Genomic DNA, 27362 nt, shown 5'->3' on the forward strand with positions numbered 1-27362 from the left:
TCCCACCTGACCTCTTTAGCTCACTCTTCAATGACTTCCAGAGACATTAATTAGATTTGTGTCACTGATACTGCAGAGGTGACATTAAAGCAATGACCTGTGATTTAGATCAACATCTTGTGCCTCACCTGAGAGGAGCATATAACTTTTGCTTGGCACCAAATTATTAACAGCAACAACAGCGTATATCGGGCTCAACTTTTAAACCATCTTTTAAGAGGTTGTTAAGTTTCCTTATGCACCTCAGCGCAACGGCTGATATTCAACTGTAAACTTTTCTTGAAAGTGCATGTGTGACCCACCAAGCCATCCAAACTGGGCGCCTAAGTGCTTGGTTAGCCCCATTTTTGCTGTCACACAGAAGCAGAAAAATCATACATGAAATGGGCTTGTTTGCTTTGGTACAGAAACGGTACAGGTTAGCTGTGCACCTTTCCCCTATCTAATAATAATAATAATAATAATAATAATAATAATAATAATAATAATTTGTACCCCTTCCATCTGGCTGGCTTCAAGCACTTATAAAAACATAATAAAACATCAAACATTAAAAACTTTCCAATACAGGGCTGCCTTCAGATGTCTTCTAAAAGTTGTGTAGTTATTTATAACCAGGTTGGGATGGCTGGGATAGCAGGCTTGTTGGTTTTTGAATGTCTTACGTAGATTTTTCAATTTCGTTGTTCTGTATGGGACAATGACAATAAAGATTATCGTATCGCATTTATCTCCTTGACATCTGATGGGAGGCTGTTTCACAGGCTGGGAACCACTGCCTGGTTCCCTGTAGCTTCACTTCTTGCAGTGAGGGAACAGCCAGAAGACCTTTGGAGGTTCTATATAGTCATGTAAATGTCATGTGGATAATGGATATATATCTGTTTGTATAAAACTGGGCTCGGAATGGGTCCCTGTTAAGTTTTTTAAGGGGAAGGTCTGTAGCCTTGTATGCAGAATGTCCCAGAATCTATCCTTCAGCTGGGGCTGGGGAATGTCTCCTGTCAGAAGCACTGAAAAACTTCTGCCGGTCAGTGTAGACAACTAGATGGAACTAGTGATCTGACTCAATATGAGGCAATTTCCCGTGCTCACATTAGGAATTGATTTTTGCCTTTGTCTGTTTAGCCCAAGTGGCAAGTGTTACAGCCACAATAAAGAACTCTAGTTTAGCCTTGTGTTTTGCCCTGGAGGAAGTATGGATTGATTTTATGCCACAAGGCAATACTCTCACTTTTAAATATGACAGCTACAATTATAATTAACAGTTGTTTCTTGTCATATGTTATCCCACCCCCCCACCCCTCATCTGCTACAAAGTTGTAGGGAGAGAATCACCTATCTCTGATGAACTTGTAATCCGAACAGTGTAATATTTACTGAACAACCCTACACATCAGTTACACTGAGGAGATGCACTCGCTGGTGCAATGGTCACCAAATTCTATTGTTATATGCCACTCCCAATCTCTGAGCGGTGCATGATTCCTGAGAGCTCCAGAAGTGGTTCACCCAGGGTCTGTGTTTCCTTTTGGCACAGCAGAGACTACAGTATCTTTATAATAAATGGTTTATTTACACATATATACAACTTGAGCCTCCGATGGAGGGGTCCCCAGCATCATGCTCCAAGAGGATCTGTGCAGGAACATGACTGTGATTTCATAGAATCATAGAGTTGGAGGAGACTTCCAGGGTCATCTACTACAACTCCCTGCTATGCAGGAATCTCAACTAAAGCACCCAAGACTGATGGCCATCCAACCTCTGCTTTAAAATCTCCACCGAAGGAGAGTCAGCAACCTCTCAAAGGAGTCCATTCCACTGCCAAACAGCTCTTACTGTCGGAAAGTTATTCCTGATTTCACTGCCCTCCACAGCATTGTGGATGTCCTCAAAAGCACACATGCAACCCAGAAACATGCTCCCGAGATTGCTGGTTTGAGTTCCTACAGAAGACAAGACCTCCCCTCCCTCCTCTCTGCCCAGGGAACTGGAAAGATGATCACAGCAGCAACTTCCCAAAGAAGCCGAAGCATTAAGACAATACATAGTTGTCTTCACACAAAGTTTCGGGTCCTGCCAGAGGCTGGGAACCCTCCCTACTCCCAAGACTGAGAGACAAAGTTCCTGGTCTCACATTTGGTCTGCGTAGCTGTCAGAGCTGCCACCAGGTCCCAGCTCACACAGGACCTCGCTAGCCAACGTTCACTTTATAAGAGTCTTTATTGAGTTACAAGTTTCATGTCCGAACTGCAGCGTGCAGCTCTACACCTTCCATTCTAGGTCGCCGAAGTCTCGTCTGACTCTCCGCCCCCTGTGCACCAGCTTAATACCCTAGCCTTGCTCCACCTCCTACGCCTCTCCCTGCGTCTCTGGGTCCCACTGCTCCTCCTAGTCTCCTCCCTCCTAGACTCCTCCGACGCTGAAGACCCCCCACTTCCTTCCTCCTCCTTTCGGCGGGCTTTGGGACCCGGCTCCCTCTCCGGGCTGCTTGCTGCGCCAGCTTCCTCTGCATTTGAACTTGGCGCGCGCGCCCAACTCCCTGCCTTCCTCTTAACCGTTGCCTCGCTCTCTGAGGAGGGCGTGACCACCCCTGACTCGTGCCCTCCCTCCTGCTGACAGCCTCCGGAACCCGATGCCTGGCTACCTTCCTCCCTGCTGCTCTCAGTCTTGAGCGTGGGTCCCGACTTCCAGCTGCTGCCGCTCTCAGTTATGAGCGTGGGTCCCGACTTCCAGCTGCTGCTCTCTGAATCTCCTCTGTTCCCTTCCTCCTGGGGTGTCCCCCCGGATCCCCCCCTTGCTCTGCTCACTGGGGCTCCCTTTTGGGAGTCCTCTGACTCACTGCTTAGGCTTGGAGATCTCGGGTCGTCATCATCACTCATTCTCCCTTCGGATTCCTCCCCCTCGCTCTCTGTTTCCTTCCTTCTCTGCGTCTCTGCTCCTGAACCCCTGACATCCATCCCCCCCTCGAAGCCCCCCCTTCCCCCCTCCCCGCTTTCAGGTGTGGGTGCTGGGTGCTCCATCATCATGGGAGGGAATGCCGGATACAGTTCGCTCCCCGTGGTTGGCCGCCAACTGAAGACCTCCGCTTCTTCCTCCTCGCGGTCGTCGACGTTGACCTGTTCCGCTTCCATCTCTGTACCGCCGTGCTCGAACCCAAGGTCCTCCCCGAACACGTCCGTGTCAGTCTCTGCGTCGGTCGCTCGACCTGGCATCTCCAGCCACTTCCGGCGCCATTGCTCCTCTGGTCGATCGTCCCACCAATACGAGGTGTCTGACGCCGAACCCGCCGGTGATCCTTCTGGGGAACGGGTGCTCAGTGCGGGTTCCCCGTCCGAGTCGAATCCATGGAACGTGCTGGAAGAAAGTGTGGGCGTGAACAGCCAGTCGTCGAAGAAGCTCGCTGGCATGGGTCTGTGTGGGAAAAGGGCATGAAACTCGTCCTTGAGCAGGGGTTCCTCCAAAGCGTAGTCTGGCACCCAGCTATTGGCGCTGGCCCGGGTGCCCTCTCTGGCTAGGAGGTATTCGACTCCCTCTTCCCCCCATCTGGAGTCCAAAATCTCCGTGACCTCGTTGATGGGGTCCTGCTGCGCCACCCCCCGCGTCTCCGTCCGCTCCCGGAACGGACTCGGTGCCGTCCCGGGCTCCTGGAATCTGTGAGGTGCCTTGTAGGGAGTGAGCACCGACCTGTGGAACACCGGATGCATTCTGGAACCCTCCGGCAGCGCCAGCCGGAAAGCTACCGGGTTGATCTGTGCTTCGACTTGGTACGGACCAATTTGCTTGTGCCCCAACTTCTTCTTGGCTAGTGACCTGGTCGGCACTGCGTGGGCTGCCAACCAGACCCAGTCTCCTACGTGGATCTCTTCGCCAACCCGCCTGTGCTTGTCAGCTTGCACCTTGTAGGCGTGCTTAGCTAGCTCCAGCTGCCGTCTGAGTTGATCGTGGACCGCCTGCAACTCTGACGCGAACGCGTCCGCCGTCTGTGGTTCTCCTTCCCCCACTCTCTCCAGTCCCGGGAAGGTTCTGGGATTCCTCCCATTGTTGGCGAAGAACGGCGTCACCCCTGTGGACACGTGCTTCGTGTTGTTGTAAGCGAACTCGGCGAGCGGCAGGTAATCCACCCACGTCGCAGGCTGTTGATTGGCATAGCATCTCAGGTACTGCTGCATGATGGCATTGACCCTCTCTGCTTGCCCGTTGGTCTGCGGGTGTCTTGCCGATGCCAGATTGACCTTGACATGTAGAAAACCCATCAGCTTCTGCCAGAAATTCGAGATGAACTGGCGTCCGCGGTCGGACAGTATAGACCGCGGCAGACCATGCACTTTGAACACGTGATCTATGAACAGTTTGGCGGTTTGTTCCGCCGTGGCCACCTTCGCACACGGAATGAAATGTGCCATCTTGGTGAACAAGTCCACCACCACTAGTACAGCTGTCTTGCCCCTCGAGCTGGGTAAATCCGTGACAAAGTCTAGGGCCACCCTCTCCCACGGTTCAAACGGCGTTTGCAGCGGTTCTAACAGTCCCGCCGGCGGTCTGTGTACCGGCTTGGCCCTCTGGCAGGTGTCGCACCTCGCGACGTAGTCCGCGACCTCCCCTCTCAGCCTGGGCCACCAGAAGTCTCTCGCGACTAATTCCACCGTTTTTTCTGTGCCAAAGTGACCGGCCGTGGGTGCGTCGTGCAACTGTTGCAGTACCTTGGCTCGAAGTTCGTCTCCAGGCACATAGACGGCCCCTTTATGTAGGAGCAAGCCGTCCCGCACCTGGAACTCGTCTGTGTTAGCCGTGCCTCTGTGCACTTCTGCCATCTTCTCTTGCGCGAATGAGTCGTCCCGCAACGCACGCCGCACCGCATCCAGGTCTACCGTAGCTGAGGCACACGCCCACGCCGTCGGTGCGAAGATGTGCATGGCCGCCGCTGGCGTCACCTCTTCTAGGTATTGCGGTTTCCGGGACAGTGCATCCGCCATGATGTTGGTGTCTCCTGGGACGTACTCTATTCGGAAATCGAAGTCCGCAAAGAACTCTGCCCAACGTATCTGCCTCTGGTTCAGGAACTGCACCGTGCGCCAGTGCTCCAGATTTTTGTGGTCCGTGCAAACCTGCACTGTATGCTTGGCGCCAATCAGGAAATGCCTCCACGCCTTGAACGCTGCATGAATGGCCAGCAACTCCCTGTCCCAGATGGTGTAGTTCTGCTCCGACTTGCTGAGCTTCCTGGAGTAGAACGCTCCCGGCCTCCAGACCCCCTGCGGGTCTCGCTGCAGCAGGACGGCTCCCACGGCTCTGTCTGACGCATCTGTCTCTACCCTCAACGGTTTACTGGGGTCGATATGCAGCAGTTGCTTTTCCGACGCGAAGAGACGCTTGAGCGCTTGAAAGGACTGCTCCGCCTGCTCCGTCCAGATGAATTTCTTTTTCTTGGAGCTGAGCGTGTCCGTAATGGCCGCCGTCTGCATCGCGAACCCCTTGATAAATTTGCGATAGAAGTTGGCAAAGCCGACAAACCGCTGTACCTCCTTCCGGTTTCGCGGGCTCTTCCAATCCAACACCGCGCGAACCTTGGTGCTGTCCATGGCTAGTCCCTTGTCCGACAACTTGTATCCCAGGAAATCCACCTCCGTCGTGTCGAACTGGCACTTCTCTAGCTTGGCGTACAGTCTATGTTGTTGCAACCTCCTCAGCACCTCCCTCACGTCTTGGTCGTGAGCTTGCTGCGATTCAGAGAATATCAGGATGTCATCCAGGAAGCAGACGCACTTCTTGTAGAGGAGCCCCGCCAATACGTGATGCATGAAAGCTTGAAAACAGTGAGAGCCATTTTGTAATCCAAAGGGCATAACTCTGTACTCGTAGGTGCCCAGGGGCGTGAACATGGCCGTTTTCCACTCATCGCCCTCCCGTATGCGGATGAGATTGTACGCCCCTCGTAGGTCCAACTTGGTGAACACGCGTCCCTTGCGCACCGTCGCGAGGAGGTCGTCAATCCTGGGCATGGGGTAATCAGACGGCTTGGTCATCTGGTTCAAGAGGCGGTAGTCCACAACGAGTCTTTTTTGGGGCGTGTCTTTCTTTTTCACGAAGAAAACGGGACTGCCCCCCACTGCCTTGGACTCTCTGATGAAGCCACGCTCCAGATTATGATCAATGAACTGTTTGAGTTCCTGCATTTCGTCCTCAGACATGGAGTATAGCCTCCCCTTAGGCAGCGTCGCCCCTGGCAGGAGGTCAATCTTGCAGTCATATGGCCGGTGAGGGGGTAGCTTGTCCGCCTCCTTCTCGCAGAAGACCTCCAAAAAGTCCGCGTATTTGTGGGGAACTGTGTGCAGCGTCCCCAACTGTAGTTGCGATTCTTCCTCTTCCCCCTCCCTTCTGGGTATAATGCAGTGTTCAGCGCAATAAGAAGAACCGAAGATCAGCTGTCTCTGGTACCACGCCAGTGTCGGACTGTGCCTGTCCAGCCAGCTCATGCCCAAGACGATGGGAGTGTCCGACAACTGAGTGACATTAAAGCTGATGACTTCTCTGTGGTTACCTAATCGCATCACCATTGGCGGCGTTTGCTGCACCACTTGCCCCCCTAGTAACTCTCTCCCATCCACCGTGACGACTTGCAGGGGCAGAGTGGCAGGCAGTAGCTGTATAGCGTGTCGCTTCACAAAATCCTGCGCCATAAAATCTGCATTACTCCCAGAGTCCACAGTGATCGGGACGTCTATTGTGAGTCCATTGGGCAGCTGGAGCGATGCGGTCAGTTGCACGACCGGTTTGGGCGGGAGGGGGTCTGTGGGTTGCAAGATCTCTGGGGACTGCTTCACTGATACGTCTGGCTGGGCCCCAGTACTTCCGTCTCCAGCCAGACATCGTCGTTTCCCTGCAGAGGTTCTTTGTGCTGTGTAGCTGTCTCCACTTTAGCAGCGGCTGCAGTGTGCTTCAGGCTCCTCTGGGGACACTCTTTCGCCAAGTGTTGCGGACTTTCGCAGATGTAGCACTTCCGGGTCCCTCTAGGAGTCTTAGATTTGCCTGCTCCTGGTGCTAGGGCTCTGGTTGCTGACTGAGCCCTGGCACCTCCCACCTCCATAGGTTCTGCTCCCCCTCCTGGCGGAGGCGTGGATTGCGCACGCTCTGCTTCTCTGGGAACGAAGGAAAAACTTCTCGCTGCTTCGCGTCCACTACGCCCCTCCTCCCTGGCCCATGGGCGTTCTTCTAGCCGCACTCCCGCAGATAGCGCCCTCTGGACCACCTCCTGCGTGCTCTTGGGTCTCTCCCCTCTCGCAATTTCGTCCTTAACTGGGTTGCTGAGACCCTCCCAGAAGAGATCTCTTACTGGAGGCGAATCTCGGTCCCATTCTAAAGCGCTGACGAGTGCGAAAAAGCGTGCGTGGTACTGTCGTACCGTGGCCCTGCCTTGTTTAAGTCCATGTATCTCCCGTCGCGCAAGATCCACATCTATGCTAGAATAAAAGCATGCATCCATCGCTTTGATGAAGGCATCCGCACTTTGAAGCGCTGGATCCTTATCCCTCCACAAATTGCGCAGCCAAGCTTTAGCATCTCCATGCAAATGGGATAGGATAAACCCCACCTTCTCTTCCTCATCTCTAAAGTCCTTTGCCAGCAGTTGCAGTGCACACAGTACATCTGCTCGAAAATTGGGGTACTGTTGCAGGTTCCCATCAAAATGCTGCACAAGACCGCCTGATCTCCTTGCCAACCCAACTCCCTCCGGCTTGGGTCCCGTTTGTACCTGCTTGGCAAACGCTTCAAACCTGGCTTGGAGATCTCTGTAGGCGAGCGCTGCTTCCTCCTCCCTCTTTCGGGATGCTAATATCTCTGTGTTTAATTGTGTCACTGCCTCTTGCAGATTTGCGATTTGCTGTTCAGCCGTCATGCCTGCCGATTTTGTGAGCTTGAGTCCAGGCACCCCTCTTCACCCCTCGCTGCGCCTTCTCCCGCTGCGGTGTTTCAGGCGCCTGGAACTTCTTTGTAGGGGAGACGAGACTTACTGTCAGAGCTGCCACCAGGTCCCAGCTCACACAGGACCTCGCTAGCCAACGTTCACTTTATAAGAGTCTTTATTGAGTTACAAGTTTCATGTCCGAACTGCAGCGTGCAGCTCTACACCTTCCATTCTAGGTCGCCGAAGTCTCGTCTGACTCTCCGCCCCCTGTGCACCAGCTTAATACCCTAGCCTTGCTCCACCTCCTACGCCTCTCCCTGCGTCTCTGGGTCCCACTGCTCCTCCTAGTCTCCTCCCTCCTAGACTCCTCCGACGCTGAAGACCCCCCACTTCCTTCCTCCTCCTTTCGGCGGGCTTTGGGACCCGGCTCCCTCTCCGGGCTGCTTGCTGCGCCAGCTTCCTCTGCATTTGAACTTGGCGCGCGCGCCCAACTCCCTGCCTTCCTCTTAACCGTTGCCTCGCTCTCTGAGGAGGGCGTGACCACCCCTGACTCGTGCCCTCCCTCCTGCTGACAGCCTCCGGAACCCGATGCCTGGCTACCTTCCTCCCTGCTGCTCTCAGTCTTGAGCGTGGGTCCCGACTTCCAGCTGCTGCCGCTCTCAGTTATGAGCGTGGGTCCCGACTTCCAGCTGCTGCTCTCTGAATCTCCTCTGTTCCCTTCCTCCTGGGGTGTCCCCCCGGATCCCCCCCTTGCTCTGCTCACTGGGGCTCCCTTTTGGGAGTCCTCTGACTCACTGCTTAGGCTTGGAGATCTCGGGTCGTCATCATCACTCATTCTCCCTTCGGATTCCTCCCCCTCGCTCTCTGTTTCCTTCCTTCTCTGCGTCTCTGCTCCTGAACCCCTGACAGTAGCTTTAACACAACCCCAGATGTAGGATAAGGTTCTCAAGCTGCCTGCAGGATTCATCTAAAATGGAGTGGGAAAGTTTTGAAGATTTCCAGTCCTCTTGAATTTCCTTTCTGCTTTCTAGTTTCATCCAGCTGCCCTTCAAGTCAACAGAACACTGTGCAGATTGTCAGTGAGCTTTATCAAGGCTTGTGTTTCCTAGGCACTTGAATCTTACCCTATCCCCTCAGTCCAAACAACAGCCCTAGCGATTCTGAGTGTAGCGAAAAGGTCTCTGGCTCCATCTCCCAGGGAACAAAGGCTCTGAATATGATTAATGTTCTGTCAGAATCCTTGAACCAGTTTGTTGAATAAGCATTTTAAAAGGTAATGTTATAAAGCCGAGGAGCAGACTCTGTGCTGAGGTTGTGTTTAGGGTTTTTGTTCACGCTCAGGCAGTTTCTGAGTTCTGACATGTGAAGAATGCTGGATTAATTTATAAGGCCTGCAAATGACCAGCTCATGATCAGATGGTTTTCATATATTAGGAGTTGTAATGCAAGCTCCATTAAGGTCTTTTCAAATGATTCATTTGGAGGAGGAGGGCTTGAAAACACACCTGGCGCAACTGGACGAGCAACAAAACAACCAAGTCATCTACTTGCCCCCTCTTCCAAGGGGAATAATAGATTGCTTCATGTAGCTAATGTTAACACGGAAAAGCAAGAAAAGCATTATCCCACCCTGCAGAGTCTGGAAAGTCTCCTCCTCACTGCTCTCCAAGACCAAGGGCTGATGGTGATTACTTAATTTCAGCAAGCCAATGATCAAAATTGTCTTCAGATGGATCAATATTCTGAAACCAAGTTTTGAACACATTTTCTGGTGTTTTTTAAATATATATATATATTATTTAAAAATATATTTTATGGTAAATATATTACAAATTCAGTAAAGCATATAGAATTGAATTCATATGTTTTGCATGTTTGTCCAGCTGAATAGGTCCCTCAGCCTGAAACCGCAACCCCATAGTCGCCTCTGACTGGACTTAACTGTCCAGGGGTCCTTTACCTTTACCAACTTAGTTTAAAGCAACGGATAGGAAGCACCGGGTGAGATATTATCTCCATTTTTTGTCATTCTAAAAATGTATAAATAAAGCCTACCTTCAGTAAAAGTGTGGGGGTGTACCAAAAAAGTAAGGGGGCAGTTTATCCCTAGGTAGACATTTATCTTTTGCTTGTATTCATTAACTCTATATTAATGCTAATAATGACCATTATTAGTGTTACTTCTGCAGGTCCTGCAGCAGCAGTGGACCAAGTAGGAGGGGGTCTATTTCTAGGGTTGCCAGGGGGCACAGCATCCTCCTACTGCCCTCCCCCTCGTTACCTTTCCTGTATCCTCTCTTTTCTCTTCCTCAGTTTCCCTTAGCTCCATCTACCGTATTTTTCGCTCCATAAGATGCACTTTTCCCCTCCTAAAAAGTAAGGGAAAATGTCTGTGTGTCTTATGGAGTGAATGTGTGTTGCCCCACACTCCTGGGGTGCTCTTTGAGGAGGAGCCACGCTGCTCTGCCGGCAGCCTCTGCTTTCCCCTGAAGCCCCGACAAGGTTTGCAGGCAGCAGGAAGGCTCCTGGGGTGCTCTTGGGGGGTGGGGGGAAGAGCCACACTGCTCTACCTACAGCCTCTGCTTTCCCCTGACAAGGTTTGCAAGCAGTGGGAAGGCTGTGCGCCTTTGCCCCGCGCTCCTGGGATGCTCAGTGGGGGTGGGGAGCAGCAAATTGCTGTCTCTCAGTGCCTCCTAATTCAACTGCAAAGGCTTGATTGCCTAACTGGATTCTGAGCTCCATTTGAAGTTTAAAAATATTAAGTTTGGGGATTTCTTCAAGTAGCAGTTTTGCAGAAATAGTCATAAATACAGGGTACATGCAAAGCATCTCCACAAACCAGTAATAGTGAGCTCAGCTAAAACCGAGCAGGCATCTCACTCGGTAACAGTTTAAACTGCACAACTATAACCGGACATCCTGTGTGTTTGTGTGTGGACCATGTTCCTAGCAGCTAATCTTTATTGCTGAAAGGAGGCACTGATATTCCACTCCAAATCTATAATTCATTATACAAATTCTTACAAGTACAGTCCACCTATACCAAACAAAAACATTGTGTTCTCTTGTTATTGAATGGAAGCTATTTATCGGCCCTCTTTTCCTACTCTGTTCTTTGCTCAATCACTCCATTTTGAATTTTCCTTTTCAAACAACCATACCTGTTTTGAGAAAACTTCAGATTTAGGAACTGGAGCGCCATCATTTGATCTCTTTGCTGTTCCTCCATACTCCAAGCACTTCTCATTTGCACAGCCCTGGTTTCTCTCCCTGATTATTAACATTCTTGATTAATAACAGTAAAATGCTCAAATTTTATTTTATGTGACTGCTGCCAATACTGACTTCCCAGTGATAATGAAAACAGCTACATTGTAATGGAATGTCTGTCCTTTTCCCTTTCTCTTCATTATATACCGTGGCTCGCTTTAAAGCAGCAAAGTGGACAGGAGCCACCCACTTTGCTGTTTTAAATAGTTTAGTACAACATTTGAGTCAGATTCCCCCCCCCCTTGTTTTCCTGCTCTAAAAACTTGGTGCGTCTTTTGGTCAGGTGCGTCCTATGGAGCGAAAAATACGGTAATTCCTTGTTCCCTCCATCTCACACTTACCCTTCAATTACCCCTCTTTCCTCCCTTCTCCTCCATCTCTTTCTTTCGCCACTTCTTTTCAGCAACTATCCCTCCCCTCTGCATACTTCTATCAAAAGCGGGAAAAGCTGTAACCCTAAATGCTAAAATTTCTCAATAGTGAATGTGTGGAGGGGAAAATGAAGAGGTGGGTGAGTCAAATCAGATAGCCTTTGTAGCACCTTTGACCTAGGCAAGCTGCTTTGCAAAGTGCCAAATTTGGGTCCGTACAGGAGTGCCAACCTGGCCCCACAACAGTGAGTGCCTGGGGCTGTGGGTGCCATGCAGCGTGCATGGCCCTGGCACCAAAATTTGTGGGTGCTTGGGCCCCAGGGGAGTTGGCACCTATGCTGTATTTTCTGATCAATTCACACCCGTAGCACGCATTCCTTGAGATTCCCTGATGCAGTAGGATACAAAGGCAAATGCTGCTCCCTTTTGTGATTCGTTTGTGCATTGTCTCTTCTCCTGTCAGTGAACAGGATTCCAGGTGTGCAACACAGCAGGTAAGGGAGAAGTCTGGGGACAGAATAAGCTGCTACTGCCTTGTCTTTTCACTGTACTGGGAAATTAAAAGCTACGCCCTTGTTCTCCAGTGTGTGACTGGACAACTCTAATGTTGTGTCTGCACCAATAGCTCCCTCATTTCAACAGAAATGAACAAGCAGGTATTTAAAACTATGTCTGGTAATTTTATGAGAATATCTCAGTGGGTGGCTTTTTGTAGCATCTGAACGCCTGCAAGAAAGATTAGTTTCACGTATAATAAGAATTCAGTTAGGTCCAATAATGAGCTGGGCTCTGCATAGTTAATGTGTTTCTGCGTCCAAATATTTTGAACCTTGATCTTCTGGGAAGCCCTTATGACACTGACCTCTGATTTCATCCGAGTCATCCTCCTTGTATCTGAGGACAATAATCGTCTGGGGATGTGCTCTTTAAGTGACTTAACATCCGGAGAAGTTCCAAAGTGAACAATGGAGATGATTTTGCTTGACTGCTGTAACACACACCTTAGGTGAATTCATTAACTTTGTCTAGCATCTAATTGGTCAACGGCCTGGTTTGCACAACTTAGTAAACCAAGCTATGGCTTACTGGGACTGCAGGAATGTATGGGCTCACTACTTTTCCCCAGTCCTTTTGGCTGCTGCTCTGCAATGAGTTGGGCTAAGATTTGGGTTCGTATGCTTTTAGGTGTGGCAAAATCTGACAATTCTAGTTCCTCATTTTTTCCAAACATAAGTTCAGCCCTCTACATTTTCACATCAGTTTGCCATTATCTTTTTTTAAAAAATGGTTCTCTGGAAAATTTATCAGCATTTTGGTGCAAAGCAATTTCCCCATGTGTATTCATTTCTAGCCGCACATTATTCTACTGTATACATTTTTGTACACATTGCTTGCCTGGAGAACTTGCACTGCAAGATTAAGAGAACTGTGCATTTTGAATGATGCCTGTGTTTCGGTTTCATGCATTGTTTCAGACAGTAAATATTATAGGTTTACCTTTCACTGCGAACCAAATGTTTTCCCTATTCTTATGTGTCATCTAAACCAGTTCTCTGCTCACTAACCACAAGCAATGGTTAAAAAACCCCACACCATTTGTACAGCTATGTGGAGGTGATTACAATTGAAATTAACTACTTGTGTTTTTTTTTTAGGTATCACTTTTCTTTGCCCAAATTCTTCAGCACAAGATCCAAAGATAATTGCTTTACGGAGAGGACGCCTCTGCTGAAAGTTTCCCCAGAAGAAAATGGGTGGGTAGGAGATCAGCTTTCTGCTGTTCCTTGATGTCTCAGGATTTGCATCCTACCAATGACTTGGAATCTTGGAACAGTAGAGCCTATGATGTGTGCTGATATTTGTCAATGGTTTTTTTCAGGTTAAGATGCATGGCTGTTCATAACACAGATTTCACCACAGATGATGACTCTTGGGAAAACAGCTCTGCTGAGTTTGAGCAAAGGTCCCATCTGGGAAGTGAAATGCCCAGCTTGTCCAGATCTGCTTCCTCCTCAGAGAAATGTGAAATGTTGGACAACTTCCATGTCAAATTCAATTTAACCAAGATGAGGTATGAGCCAAACCTTTTGTTTTGTTTTGCCAGTATTGAGGGCTAAGGGAAATTGCCAAGAAATGGATTCTCTCTCTCTCTCTCTCTCTCCCCCCCCCCCGTTTCAACAAATGAGTAAAATAACACTCCATATTTTTGTGTCACATCTTGCCATTGATTTCAAGGATATTGCACCAATGAAACTGATGATAAAATATGCTCAGATTTATAGGTCCATGCAACAGTAGAGGCTAAGCAGGCAATCACTTCTAAGCCATGATAGTTTATGTGACTAGAAAACCTGGTTCACTGCAGATTTTCATGTTTGGAAGTAGTGCTGTCTGTATTTCATCTTGTGATCTGTCACATTATGCTTCTGTTTAAAACTCAGCTTCTTAGCTTTCTTGCACAAAAGCATCTATAACTCATGAAGGGAGGAGATACATGTGTAAGACAAAGTGAACAGCCATTTGAAGTAGGAAGTTTTCGAGCATCTAGTTCAGAGATGGGGGCCTGTGGTCTTCCAGATGTAATTGGAGCTTCCATCATCCTTGACCACTGGCCATGATGGCTGAGTCTGGTGAGAGATGGGGTTGTGTCCAATGCTGGCTTTCTGCTTGCATAACAGGCTCCTGTTCTCTCAACAGAACTTTGCCCTGCTCTCCTCTTCCCTGCTGCCCCCACTAAAAATCTGCTCCAGGTGGTTGGGGGACCCTTTGGAGCAGATTTGGGTAGTGGTGGTTGTGCATGGAGACAAGGGGAGGTGGAATGCTGCTCACTCCCTATTGGATACATACAATCCATGGAGTCCAACAGCATTTGGAAAGTGCATTCAGTGGTCTGTGTTTGCCTGAGCTTGAGTTTGGACTAAAGATTCTGAGCTCCTGTGTCCTGATTCGATACATGATGTCTAATCACAGAACATTTCAGGATTTGGGCCTCTGCCATTGGCCCTTGAACTCTTGAGTCGTGATTCACAGCCAATCACGTTGGGAGTGGGAGAGACCCAGGCTTTCAGGAATGTATATAAGCAGTTGCTTTGCCCCTGTTTCCCAGTTATGTAGTTCAATAAAGGTTTTTCCTGTTATCACCATGTCTTGCCGCTTGAGAACCCACCTGCACTTCAGAAAGCCACAGACTTCCCATCCTTGATATAGTGGGATGGTTCCAAACAATACACCCCCTCATTTTTAATCTGAGCAGTAAGAGTGGTAAAGGTAAAGGTAAAGGGACCCCTGACCACTAGGTCCAGTCGTGACCGACTCTGGAGTTGCGGCGCTCATCTCGCTTTATTGGCTGAGGGAGCCAGCGTATAGCTTCCGGGTCATGTGGCCAGCATGACTAAGCCACTTCTGGCGAACCAGAGCAGTGCACGGAAACGCTGTTTACCTTCCCGCCGAAGCGGTACCTATTTATCTACTTTGATGTGCTTTCAAACTGCTAGGTTGGCAGGAGCAGGGACCGAGCAATGGGAGCTCACCCCATCACGGGGATTTGAACTGCCGAACTTCTGATTGGCAAGTCCTAGGTTCTGTGGTCTAACCCACAGAGCCACTCTACCACATCTGATGAACTAACCAGATTACAGTCCATACTCCATTCAGATATAATAAATGCAGCAGCTAATATTTAATTTAGTTAATTGCTGATACACACACACACACACACACACACACACACACACACACTAGCCCAGTTATCAAGAAGGAAGATTAAAACCCTTAGTATCTGCTAATGATATGTATTGTGCCCAATATTTGTGTGTGTTGGTACCTTTCCTTCTTAAGCTTCGCTTTTCTATTTTCATTATGGATATATGAATGCATTGGAAGCAGCAGGCTATTTCCTTGTTCTGTATCATTGCTGTGTAAGCACAGTGAGATGCAATTGCCCTAGTTACATATAACAGTTGGCAGCTACACCGGCATTGTTTCCTTTATGCTGCAGCAGAAAGGTGCTCCTGACAAATTGCTCCCCAAAATATTTTCGATCCCGTATTATTGAATAAACATACTAGGGCTGCCAGTTGCTGAGATGGCCTAAATCTGCAAAACTCGATTGAGTGCTCTGAGCCATGCATGCTGAAGGCCTAAAGAACAAGAATATTAGCTAGAGATCAGAGGCCTTGAAGGGGCAGAGCAAGCAGAATGAATGCCTGAGTCCAAACACCTCAGATGAGCAGCCATGTGCTTGTCTGCGGAGAACAGTTCAATGGGAAGGGCAAGGGAACGATTCCTACCTGTTATAGCAGGCTCAGGAGAACTACACCTGTACAAATGGGAAAAGAAAAGATGGGGAAACATGTATTGGTTGGTGTGCAAGGATAAGGGTGACTTGGACATCTGTTCATATCTCTCCTGCAAGTTTAATATCATGCTGGCTCAGATTTTGAGGTCTACTTTTAGGAGAGGAAAGAAATGTCAGCCCCAAACCTCTTAAAGGTGCTGCCATGGATATTAGAGAAAAGTAGATTTGCTATTATGATCCCAGAAGTCTCTCTGCTCATGCTTAATGCATAATTCCATTTTGTTATAATGAACCTTGGAACATTCTTTGCTGCTTAAACAACCTGCCTAGTCAACATAGATATTTATTTATCTTCAATTCACTTGTTTTATGTCTATCCCTGGAAGAGTAAGGAAAGACTTTTAAGGAGCTTAAGTATTGTCAATAATACCGCTTGCTAGCATGATCGCATAACGACAATAATTTTGTATCTTCAAGGCCATGGTAAGCATAAGAAACTCATTCCTGACATAAATTGAAGCATTTTGTTTTGAACCTTGTTTCTAAACTAATTATTTAGAAAATACTGGCATGTATGTGATAAATGGAACTTTACATGGTGTGTTATGCATGATGATCCAATACATTTATTTTTTAAAAAATGAGATTCTGGCTTATCTATATCATATAATTTCAAGGTTATAAAATTTAGAGTCAGTTCAGACAAAAATTGAGGAAACCATTGACACCTTAGGGCACCCCCCTCCAATCATCTTGGCTTCTGTGGTGGTGTGCCAGTGTGAAGGCAGTGTGGTGTAGTGGTTAAGAGTGGTAGTCTCGTAATCTGGTGAACCGGGTTCGCGTCTCCGCTCCTCCACATGCCGCTGCTGGGTGACCTTGGGCCAGTCACACTTCTTTGAAGTCTCTCAGCCTCACTCACCTCACAGAGTGTTTGTTGTGGGGGAGGAAGGGAAAGGAGAATGTTAGCCGCTTTGAGACTCCTTCAGGCAGTGATAAAGCGGGATATCAAATCCAAACTCCTCCTCCTCTTCTTCTTCTTCTTCTTCTTCTTCTTCTTCTTCTTCTTCTTCTTCCCTTTTCCTTCTTTAGGCAAGACTTTTAGGTTAGGGTTTTTTCCAATCCTTCCTAAAGCAATCCCAGCCAATCAGGGATCGCATGATGAATGTGATGGTATCACAATACTGCACAGATGATCAGATTTGGCTACATGGTATTTCTACCAAAGGCAAACAAAGTCAATTAGAAGTTGAGGGCTTCCCCCACTACATTCTTAAATTCATATACAAATACGCTGCTCAGCAGAAAACATTATTCAGACTTCTTGCCCGAGAACACAGTTCTTACTTACAGATTACAGTGGTACCTCGGGTTACTGACGCTTCAGGTTACAGACACTTCAGGTTACAGACTCTGCTAACCCAGAAATAGTACCTCAGGTTAAGAACTTTGCTTCAGGATGAGAACAGAAATCGTGTGGCGGCAGTGGCAGGCCCCATTAGCTAAAGTGGTACCTCAGGTTAAGAACAGATTCAAGTTAAGAACGGACCCCCAGAACAAATTAAGTTCTTAACCCGAAGTACCACTGTACTGTTCTTTCAGCTTATTATTTGTTTTTTTGGCAGGGGCATATATGCAATTTCAATAGAAAAGCTGACTAGCGTATTCCAAAGCAGGATACAAGTTGGTGCTAGAAATATGGAAAACGGTATATTGACTTCATTCTGCAGTGGAATACTTTGAATAAAGCTGGCCAAGTTTATTTATAACAGACGAGAACCCTGCCTGCTTGCCTCCACATTTCCCTGTGGAGGCCTGAAGAAGCGACACTTTCTGCGGTTGGACGTCCTGTTGTGGCGAGTCATGCAAGTTCCCAACTTCCACTTAACTTGGAAATAAAAAAAATGTGGATGCGCAACCCCTTTTTGCCGCATCTTACTTAAATTGCAGGTGCTCCATTGGCTTTTAAAATTTCCCTAGCTTTTGTCACAGGGTTGCAATGCTATGTCAGATTAGAATTGCTGTGAAGGTCATGGGGACAGCAACTGTGTTCAAGTCAAGGTCTGACCATGGCTAGTTTGCTAAGCTGTTAAAAGCACCGAATCCATAAAAGTCTAAGCACCAAAGGGTGGTGGTGGTTGTTGGGGGGGGGGAAATGCTCTAAGTGCTACAGTTTATTAATAAAATTGCATTCCCCTCTCCCAGTGTGAGCTCTGCATGGCATTGTGTCAATTTGCCAAGATGACTTAGTTGTTTAAGGACAAGTGCTTCTGGACTTTTAAAGGATTAATGTAATGGTTCCTAGCTTTTATTGTCATTTTGGGTGCCTCTTTTAGTAGCCATAATTTTAATCTTATTTTGAAAAGATTAAGTCAGCCTTGTATTTAATATACTGCATGCAGTTGTAGTTCACATAATGAAATTTGTAAAATAAATACTTTAAATGTGGAAACAAACCCCATACAATTATAATAAAAGCAGATGCTTAAATATATGAGAGGGAACCTTGGCATAAAGTGAAGGCAAGCAACTCTATAACCAAAAGAACTGTTGCATGTAATTTTAATATATGGCTGCACATTTAAAACACATTGCTTTCCCCAAAGAATCCTTTGTATGACCTAAACTCTGTCTGCTGGCCTTACAAGTTTGTGATTAATAGAATAATATCCACATCTCGTATGATGTCTCTGTGAAACTCTTCTCTATTGTTTCTTCTCTTCTTTTTTCAGATGCTGTTTAAGATTCCTAAAAGTTTCTGGGCTTTTCATCTTTGTAGTTGTATGCTCTGTAAGTACTGGGTTTTCAAAGTTTCAGAGTAAATTGGTAGTACTTACCAAAGTTGAATCTGATAATACAATGGGACATACAGCAAAAACATTGCAGTGTGCTCTTGCTATAGTCAGCCAGCAGTGCCCATCTCTGTGATATTCCATTCAATTCCCCCTTTCCACCCACTCTTCCATTCTTCCCTGCCCTAGTCAGTCAACATTCCATCATTCCATGGAGACTGGGTATGCTCAGTTCTCATTGGTCTGTGCTTGGGTTTCTCCTTAGGGTTCTCCCCCCCCCACATCTGCAAAACTTGGGGTTTCCCCAAGCCTGTAAATGTTCTCTTTTGTGCATGGTTGGGGCTGTTTTGGCTATTCAAAGGCATCTGCACTCATCCTAAACATTGGAAGTAGGACCATGATTTTAAATAGGATATACCATGTCATATGAAACCTAGGAGCATGCCCATCTGTTCTTCACACTCCCAGCTGATGCTGGATAAGTGTTCCTTTACCAATGCAGTGCCCTTTCCCCTTGGCTTTCAGATCTCTCTGAACCGATGCAAGTTAAGATTAACCACACAGAAGAATTGGATGTCTCAATTCCCCTAAAGGCAGACAAGCTAAAATGGAGGTACCAAATGTGATGCCCTCCAGATGTTGTTGAACTCCAATTCCCCTCCCCTCCCAGCCAAGATGACCAACAATGAGGGATCATGGGAATTGTAGTCCAACATCATCTGGAGGGCACTGTGTTGGTTAACCCTGGTCTGAAACATCCTTTTAACTCTTTCCCCATAATTTATATCTTTCCAAACATCTGGTTTGGACTAGGGGATAGGGATGACAAGCTAAATTAGGCTGAAACATCCAGCAAGGGTAAACCTATGGTGACTTGGGTTGAATATACACACACATATAAAAAACCTGTTGCGAAAATTGTTTTTTTAAAAAAAGTTTTTAAAAATACATTGAATTTGCCGTAGCTCACTTCGCCATCTAGTGTCACATTTGTATATTGAGCTTTACAACACATTTAAAACGTTTTATTTGCAGCTGTATAGCTGAATCCCTGGTACAGGACAGTACAACTGATTAATTTAAAATGCATTTCAAAAGACTGAACTGCTAGATTCAACTGATACTTTATTAGATGTGTAAGTTAAGATAAATTTTCAAGTGACACAAGAGATTAGTTGCAAGTCAGTTCAGATGAGAATTACAAATACAAAAATAAATAAATCTGTATACAAAATGCAATATATAGTTCCCTCTCCTTTTCCTTTAAACATAGCATTAGGAACTTTATATGGATAATATCAAAATGGCTCTTCTAACTTCCTGTACTTTAATGTTACTAAGGGATTACAAAGGAAGGGAGAAAATGAGATCTGGGTGAGGAACCTAGGAGTGTTTTCATGCACGACACTGAAATCCACTTTGCTTTTCCGGATTCTGTCATTTGAACATAAAAACTTTATTGGCTAGAATATATAAAAATGACTCTCCTCTGCTTTTAATCCTTTGTTTGTAAGACTCATGTGTGAACTCAAGAGTGTGTATGCAAGAGGCTCAAAGGTGTTCTTGATGTTATATAGAAAGTTAACTAAGGATGATGATAAAAGTAAATAATGTGTGGAATCTTTCTTCATTCATATGCCAATTTGGTATGTATGGGTTGTACTTCTATTCAGAATAGACCCAGTGAAATTAACAGGCCCCAGTTAGTTCTATCTATTTATTTCAATAGGTCTTCTCTGAGTATTGGATACAATCTTGTAAGTTTGGGATGTAAGGCTAAGCAACAGGACCCTGACTTTAGGAGCTTATATTAAAAGCAACAACTCCATTTTGCAGGTCTTAACATTTTTAGAGGCAGTTTGTTTAACAGTTCGGCAGTCTCCCACATAACCATTTAATGTGCCCTCAGATTTTATTTAGCATTCACCCTGAAAATGGAGCACCTTGGCAGATGCTGGCTGTGTCACCTATGGACGTCTACAGTATCCTTTACCAATTACTTTTGTTGTTGTTTTTAAAACAAAACGGTGCAGCAGCTTAGTAACGAATCACTGACAGTAGGCTGATTTCAAGATGGTTGATACGAAATGGCTGACTCGTTGCTTGCTAAATTAAATCCTGACAGTGATTTATTTCTTGTGAGGCCCTGACGCTGCCTCGTGGGACCGCTTCTAAACCAGCAAATTAATTCATTTGCAAATCTGTTTCCCAAGTTTGCTATCCAAGTGATAATGAAGACTGCAAAGGTCTGTTTTTCTGTTATATCTCCTTTAGATGCCTCCTGCATCTCTGTGGGAAAGTAAAGTGGGTGAAAACTGAAGTGAAATTCCAGAAGTGTAAATTTTGTGAGGTTGTTTGTAAGTGTGGGTGAGAGCAACAAAACAAATGGGAACAGCATGCAGTTTTTGTCTGTGCTTTATATAACACTGGTTATTTTATCTTGAACAATGCTTTCTACCAGTTTTCTTGGGACAGATGTTAAGCTAACCAGAATCCTATGAAAGATGCTCCTGAATAGGCTATTCTCACATCAGGCACAGGATCTACATGGATACAGTCTCTGCATATGGGTTGACTACTGGTGGCAGGGCTGCCATTGCTAAGTCGTGGTGGATGATGGGGAAAAAGAAGAGAGTTTGTGCACATCCCGGAGGCTGAACAGTAATGGGGAACTGGGACAGCCAAGCCATGAAACACATGTGTTGAATCTGTGTAGTGCCTTCTAATGATTTGTTTGGAATACTGGCTTCCCCCCCTTGGCTGCTGGATCCAGTGACTTGGATGTGTGGTCAACATGGCACTGTAAAGTTTATCCCTCTTCCTCCTTGCCCCTTCACTCACTAATTAGCAATGGCAACCTGCCAGTCTGATAGGAATCTGAGCAGGCTGTGGTGGGGCTGGTGCAGGACCCAAATCCAGTTTTGACATGTGAGAGGGCAAGTTCATAAGCATACTGAATGTCTTCATTTTGAACAAAAGTGTTTTGTAAAGTTAGGCCCACAGGGGACAGGCTTCCTCTCGATACAGTGTTCTATACTGAGTTTTGCTGTCTTCCACCCTACCTTGTGTTCCCCATAAAGTCTGAGGATCTGACGCATCCCTCCATCGGAGCCAACTCCTAGGGGTCGAGGTCCCTTCACCCTCTCATGAAATATTTGAGGTCCAACCCCCACTAATGGGCTTTGCCATTCAAATGGTGTTCATGTGCCATGCTTTTGTGATTGATTATGTGATGTGGGGCTTACCTGCCCCACCCCCAATATTCATGTTGGCATCCCAGCATTCCTCTATGCTAAACCAACAGTTTCTTTCACTCATAACTAATCCTCCCCATACATACTTTTAATGTTATTGTTTCTCCCTCTTCTTCTGTTTTGTGAATTAGTGTGGTTGGGTAGTTGAATTGATGAAGCCAATATCCCTGTGCTACATAAAGGAATAAGGGATTCGGATGGCGCTGTGGGTTAAACCACAGAGCCTAGGACTTGCCGATCAGAAGGTTGGCGGTTTGAACCCCCACGATGGGGTGAGCTCCCGTTGCTCGGTCCCTGCTCCTGCCAACCTTGCAGTTCGAAAGCACGTCAAAGTGCAAGTGGATAAAGAGGTACTGCTCCAGCAGGAAGGTAAATGGCATTTCCGTGCGCTGCTCTGGTTTCGCCAGAAGCGGCTTAGTCATGCTGGCCACATGACCTGGAAGCTGTATGCCGGCTCCCATGGCCAGTAAAGCAAGATCAGCGCCGCAACCCCAGAGTTGGCCACAACTGGACCTAATGGTCAGGGGTCGCTTTACCTTTACATAAAGGAATGGTGAGAATAATTCAGAGAGGTGGAACCGTCAAAGAGTCTTATGACACCTTAAAGGCTAACATGGCTTGTGGGCTTCCCACAGGCATCTGATTGGCCACTGTGAGAACAGGATCCTGGGTCCGGTAGGCCATTGACCTGATCCAGCAGGCTCTTTTTATGTTCTTATATGGATGCTCTAAGACATGTTATTATGGCATAAGCATCCAGGGACTTCTGTAATAAAGTTTGTTAGTGGTGTCAACAAATCACTTCATTGCTTTAGCTTCAACTGACCAACATCGCTACCGCTCTCAGAATGGTTACATACAGAGAGATGTGTTGGCTGAACATTCATTTTTAAAAAAATGTTTGCTAATCACTGTTCTGTTTTTAACCGAGAGTGATCTTCTGGAACATTTCCCTTCAGCCAGCATCACTGTGGGAGATGGTCCATTTGTGCCATGATTAATCTGGCACGGCATCAAATCACCTTGTTCCCATCTTCTCCTCCCTCCCCCCACTATTATCAATCTTCATTGATTTGCCATCCCTTTAATGCATGCTTGGTCCTCTGTGCTGAGGTGGCTTGGCTGCTGCTCTCCAATGTGAAGCCAGCCAGCCAGCCATGCCTCCTCCGACTCTGGCCTACAAATGCTACCTTGAACCGATGGGAATTTTCCATGTCTATTAAGATTTTGCTCTGAATCTATTTTGATCGCAAATGCATTTGAGTTCCACCTTGGCAGTGATTCAAATTAAATAGCTTTAGTGTAATTTTCTGAAATGGCGAGGTTGCTGTTGTTCCTCTTTTCATCTGTGACTTATTGGCTTAAAAGCTCAAAGACTTTATGATGGGAAGTGTTTGGTTCCAGTGGGCACAATTGCAAGAAAACGCTTTTACTGGACAGAGAGCTTGCACTAGGAGTGTTATTTGTAAAGTATTTTTGGACAGATCAATCCAAGTATCTATGATGAACATGAAGCACCAGTAACTGAGAAAGGAAGCATCTCTGAGAATTGGAAGGATATCCCAATTCTCCCCTTTAGACAAGAGCAGATTTTCCCTCACATAGGGCCACCAGGATATAATCACCTGATAATCCTCAGTGATCTCAGGGCTGGTAGATTTAAAATCACCACCAGTGCCTCAAATGCTTTGGGCAAATGAATTAGAGGAGACTGTAAAATATGTCTGCTTTCTGCCATAATGAAAGCAATTTTTAGTTTTATTGGCTTGTTCGGAATTACTTGGTCTACTTTCCTATCCATTACCGCACTTCCTTTCATGCTGTGTCCCTAATAACTTCTGCTCTAATCTATGCTAAATTATAATATTTTATGCAGGCAAATGGAGGACCCAGGGCTGGAACAAGCCAAATTGCCATATTAGAAATAGACTCTCTGAAAAGAGAAGGTAATAAGGATTCTTGTTTGTTCATAAGGCCTGACTGTATGTGCAGACTTACAGGCTTGTTTGCAGGGTTAGGGATTCTGCTTTTTGCAGTCTGTATGTTAAGCAAATAAATGCTAGCCTTCAGGGATGGGGCTGTTTGTTCCACTTCTATATGCACTTAGTGAACCTACCTTGATTGTCTGAAAAGCCCTCTTGTACACAATCACCATACACAGTGATGCATGCATAGGTTGTATCCAGTCCATCAGCTGAATATGTCAAAGTAAAGGTGCAGGGACACCATGTAGGATCCTGTTCCCTCCCTCCATGTGTGAAGGTCTGAGAGGAGCTTAAATATCTTGGGGTTATAAGGAAGCAGGACAATGGGGAATGCAAAGGTTATGTCTCATAGTGTCATGAATGCAAAACAATACATCGTTCACCTTTCTTTGTGCAAACCCTGCCTGAATAATTGTGCAGAATTACAATGTACTGAAAAGAAATAATTAGAGGTGCGGAAGAATTTGCATATGTATTTACACACAGAGAGATTGATGCTTTTGCACGAGCCACTTGCACGTGGAAGCTAGTTAAGCTTACCATAAGGCTTACCATATGTCAGGAATTTTCCTGACATGTCCTGGTTTCCGGGTGTAAAAATGGTGCCAGGGGGAATTTTGCCGAAGTGGCAAAATGCCAGGGAAAACCCAGATTATGGAAAAGCTCAACAACTTTGCAGGTAACAGGAATTTAACTTTTTGAACTATGGCAACCCTAAGCTTGTCTCATTTAACACTTAACCAATGGGCCTACTGGTTAAGCATTTCAAAGTAGGTCTGCAAAGGACAGACCATTTTATATGTGTTACAAGGTAAGAGCTTTCAGCTCACTCTGTATTGACCACTTTGTTTTATATGTGTAAGACATTGTGAAAATGAAGTTTGCTTTTCCTTCTGTAATTTTAAGTTTCCTTTGTTATGGTTTCTGAACGTGCCATTTGTGTAATTACAGGGTATATTTTAGTCATATTGTGAAAAAGGAAGCAGCTGTAATTATGTGCACCTGAAGCTTTTCGCAGATACAAATTATTGGCTGTACTCATAAAACTGGCTACAGGCTGTCAAAGTGTCCCAGGCCATTAGGTTAATTAATATAGGCCAGTGAACCATTCTGAAGCACAATTCAAAGTTGAGATAGGATTTGAACCGTGTAGTCTCCAACTCATCTGGCCCTGGAAAATATAGCAATTATTCCTACCCCTCTTAAATATTGCAAGATTAAACTTTTATAGTGGACAGTTTTTCAAAATGGGTATAATTATTACTGCCTGGCTGCATTCTTAATCTCTTTTTTATATAGCAATTCAATTTTTCAAAATGAAAATACATGACTACATCCACATCATACATTTAAAGTGCATAGCTTTATATAAAATGTGTGTGCATTATATATGCTTTAAATATACAGTCTAATTCTGTGCTCTACACTCTTCTGGTGGTACTTTTAAACAGATTTTATTGAATATAATGGAAAAGAGGTGACAAAAAAAATGATAATAACAGGATGATTTCCCACCATATTATTGTCCAAATAAGGACTCAGTGAAATTCAGACAGGACTGTTTAGAATTTATTGCTTTACTAATTTTCTCACCCAGGCTAACATCATGATTTTCATAGTGGATATTGTTTTATCTTTTTTGGCTTGAAGAAGCAAAATAAATAGCTTGAAAACTTTAAAAAGCATCGCTTACCAGCAATATAGCTCAATAAGGAAGAGACTGTTTTAAATTGCTTTTTGTCTCATTTAGACAACCTTGGGACATGCATCGTCAGACTCCACTCCACACAGCTGGTGGTTTTATTTTTGACATTTATATCCCACTTTTCACTCTCAGGAGCTTAAGGCCATGTTGACTGGGACTGGTGGGAGCTGGAGTTTGGGATGTTGGAGAATTCTGACAAAAATGGAAATGGGAGTGGAAATTGCCAGTGTTCACCTACTTGTCTCATGTATAGGATAGAAATGAATCTGGAGAATACGAGTGCTGTTCACAAACCCTCCAAGTGTCCCTATTTTCCAGGGATGTCCCTGATTTAGAGAAGCTGTCCCAGTTTCTGATTTGATCCTGGAATGTCCCACTTTTCCGTAGCATGTCCCTCTTTTCATTGGAGATATGTTGGAGGCTATGGAGTTATCCAACCCCCAAGCCACCTAAAGGCAATCCTGTACAGTGGTACCTCGGGTTACATGTGCTTCAGGTTACAGACGCTTCAGGTTACAGACTCCACTAACCCAGAAATAGTTCCTCGTGTTAAGAACTTTGCTTCAGGATGAGAACAGAAATTGCGGCGCTGCAGCAGCAGGAGGCCCCATTAGCATTACAGTGGTGCTTCATGGACTGGTCAATAAGGTTTGCCATAGCATGTTTTTATATAGGCCTTTTAGGATGTTCTTATTTTGAATCCTTTGAAATGAGAGCTCTTTGGTTTTTCAATCTCTTAGCTACATAGGTATTCAAGCCATGTTGAATTAGTTGGCATTACTGTAGAATGCTGGCACTGCTGTTGTTTTTAATTGTGGCATCATGGATGAGATAATCCCCCAAAGGCTCTTCCCTTCAGAGACAAAATTGCAGTCCTTAACTGTCTTGCCAACAGCTATGAACTTCAGCAATATTCGCGATTCTGCCCTTCTAAAGGTAGAACTGGCAGGGCCCTTTGTGGCAGATGTGGCTGGTCGGCAACCAGAGGATTACGTTGTAGTTCAGATTGGACAGGTAGCAGACTCTGGTCCAAGAAGGAGACGTCAGCAGCAGGTAAAGTTCAAATACCCTGGACTGCTTTCATTTTTGGTCATAAGACAAAAGGAAATCATTCTTATTTCACTATTATGTTTAAACTCCCTTTGCAAGACAGTGCAGGACAGGTTGAAATCTATATCTATTTCAGAGGAAGGTTTGTGTGTTCTGTATCCAAGGTTTGTTTGTTTTTTGCTCACTAATCATGGACTGCTTGCACGAAACAAACAATGATCCCTGCTTTGGAGAGAATTCTAAGCCAGGGGTCATGCTTTTGTTTCTCCCACACACTAGCGAGGAGGAGTCAGTGACATAGCAGGGGGTGCACAGAGGTAGTTGCCCCAGGTGCAAGATTGTTAGGGGGCGCAAAATTTCAACACCCAGCGCTGCCTCTGTGCGCTTCTGTCGAAAATGGCTTCTCCGTGCAGACCAGGAAGTAGCTTCTCCAGACAACAGAACAACTCTTCTTCCTTTATCTCTGTGGCTGCAATCTCCTGGGTGATGTGGATGCTGTTAGGTAGTTGAATGTGCATGCACACCCTGTCCATTTCCCTCCCTCCCACCCTCTGTGTGCCCCTGGACATTAGCAACCCACGCTATGTCACTGGGAAGAGCAACGTAGCTGAGATTAGCACATTTGCAACAAGCCATTAACTATGGTCACATCTGCACACTATATGCCTAAAGCTCTCCTATGGCCGTTTGCCAGCCATGGCTTCCCCCAACAGATCCTGGGAACTGTACCTC

The 27362-nt window shown here is 46.1% G+C and overlaps 1 protein-coding gene across 3 annotated transcripts in view; it reads left to right on the forward strand.

The window, feature by feature from the left end:
• OCA2 (OCA2 melanosomal transmembrane protein) overlaps positions 1 to 27362 on the forward strand; it is a 161886-nt gene that overhangs the window by 28141 nt on the left and 106383 nt on the right. For all 3 annotated transcript variants that reach the window (XM_082220070.1, XM_082220072.1, XM_082220071.1), the window contains exons 3-7: positions 13206 to 13304; positions 13430 to 13621; positions 18577 to 18634; positions 20546 to 20618; positions 26476 to 26633. In XM_082220070.1, coding sequence (XP_082076196.1) covers positions 13206 to 13304; positions 13430 to 13621; positions 18577 to 18634; positions 20546 to 20618; positions 26476 to 26633 — 580 coding nt within the window. The remainder of the gene's footprint in view (positions 1 to 13205; positions 13305 to 13429; positions 13622 to 18576; positions 18635 to 20545; positions 20619 to 26475; positions 26634 to 27362) is intronic.

The sequence above is a fragment of the Podarcis vaucheri genome (genome assembly GCF_965113315.1).
Source record: "Podarcis vaucheri genome assembly, chromosome: 4".
NCBI classification, from domain to species: Eukaryota; Metazoa; Chordata; class Lepidosauria; order Squamata; family Lacertidae; genus Podarcis; species Podarcis vaucheri.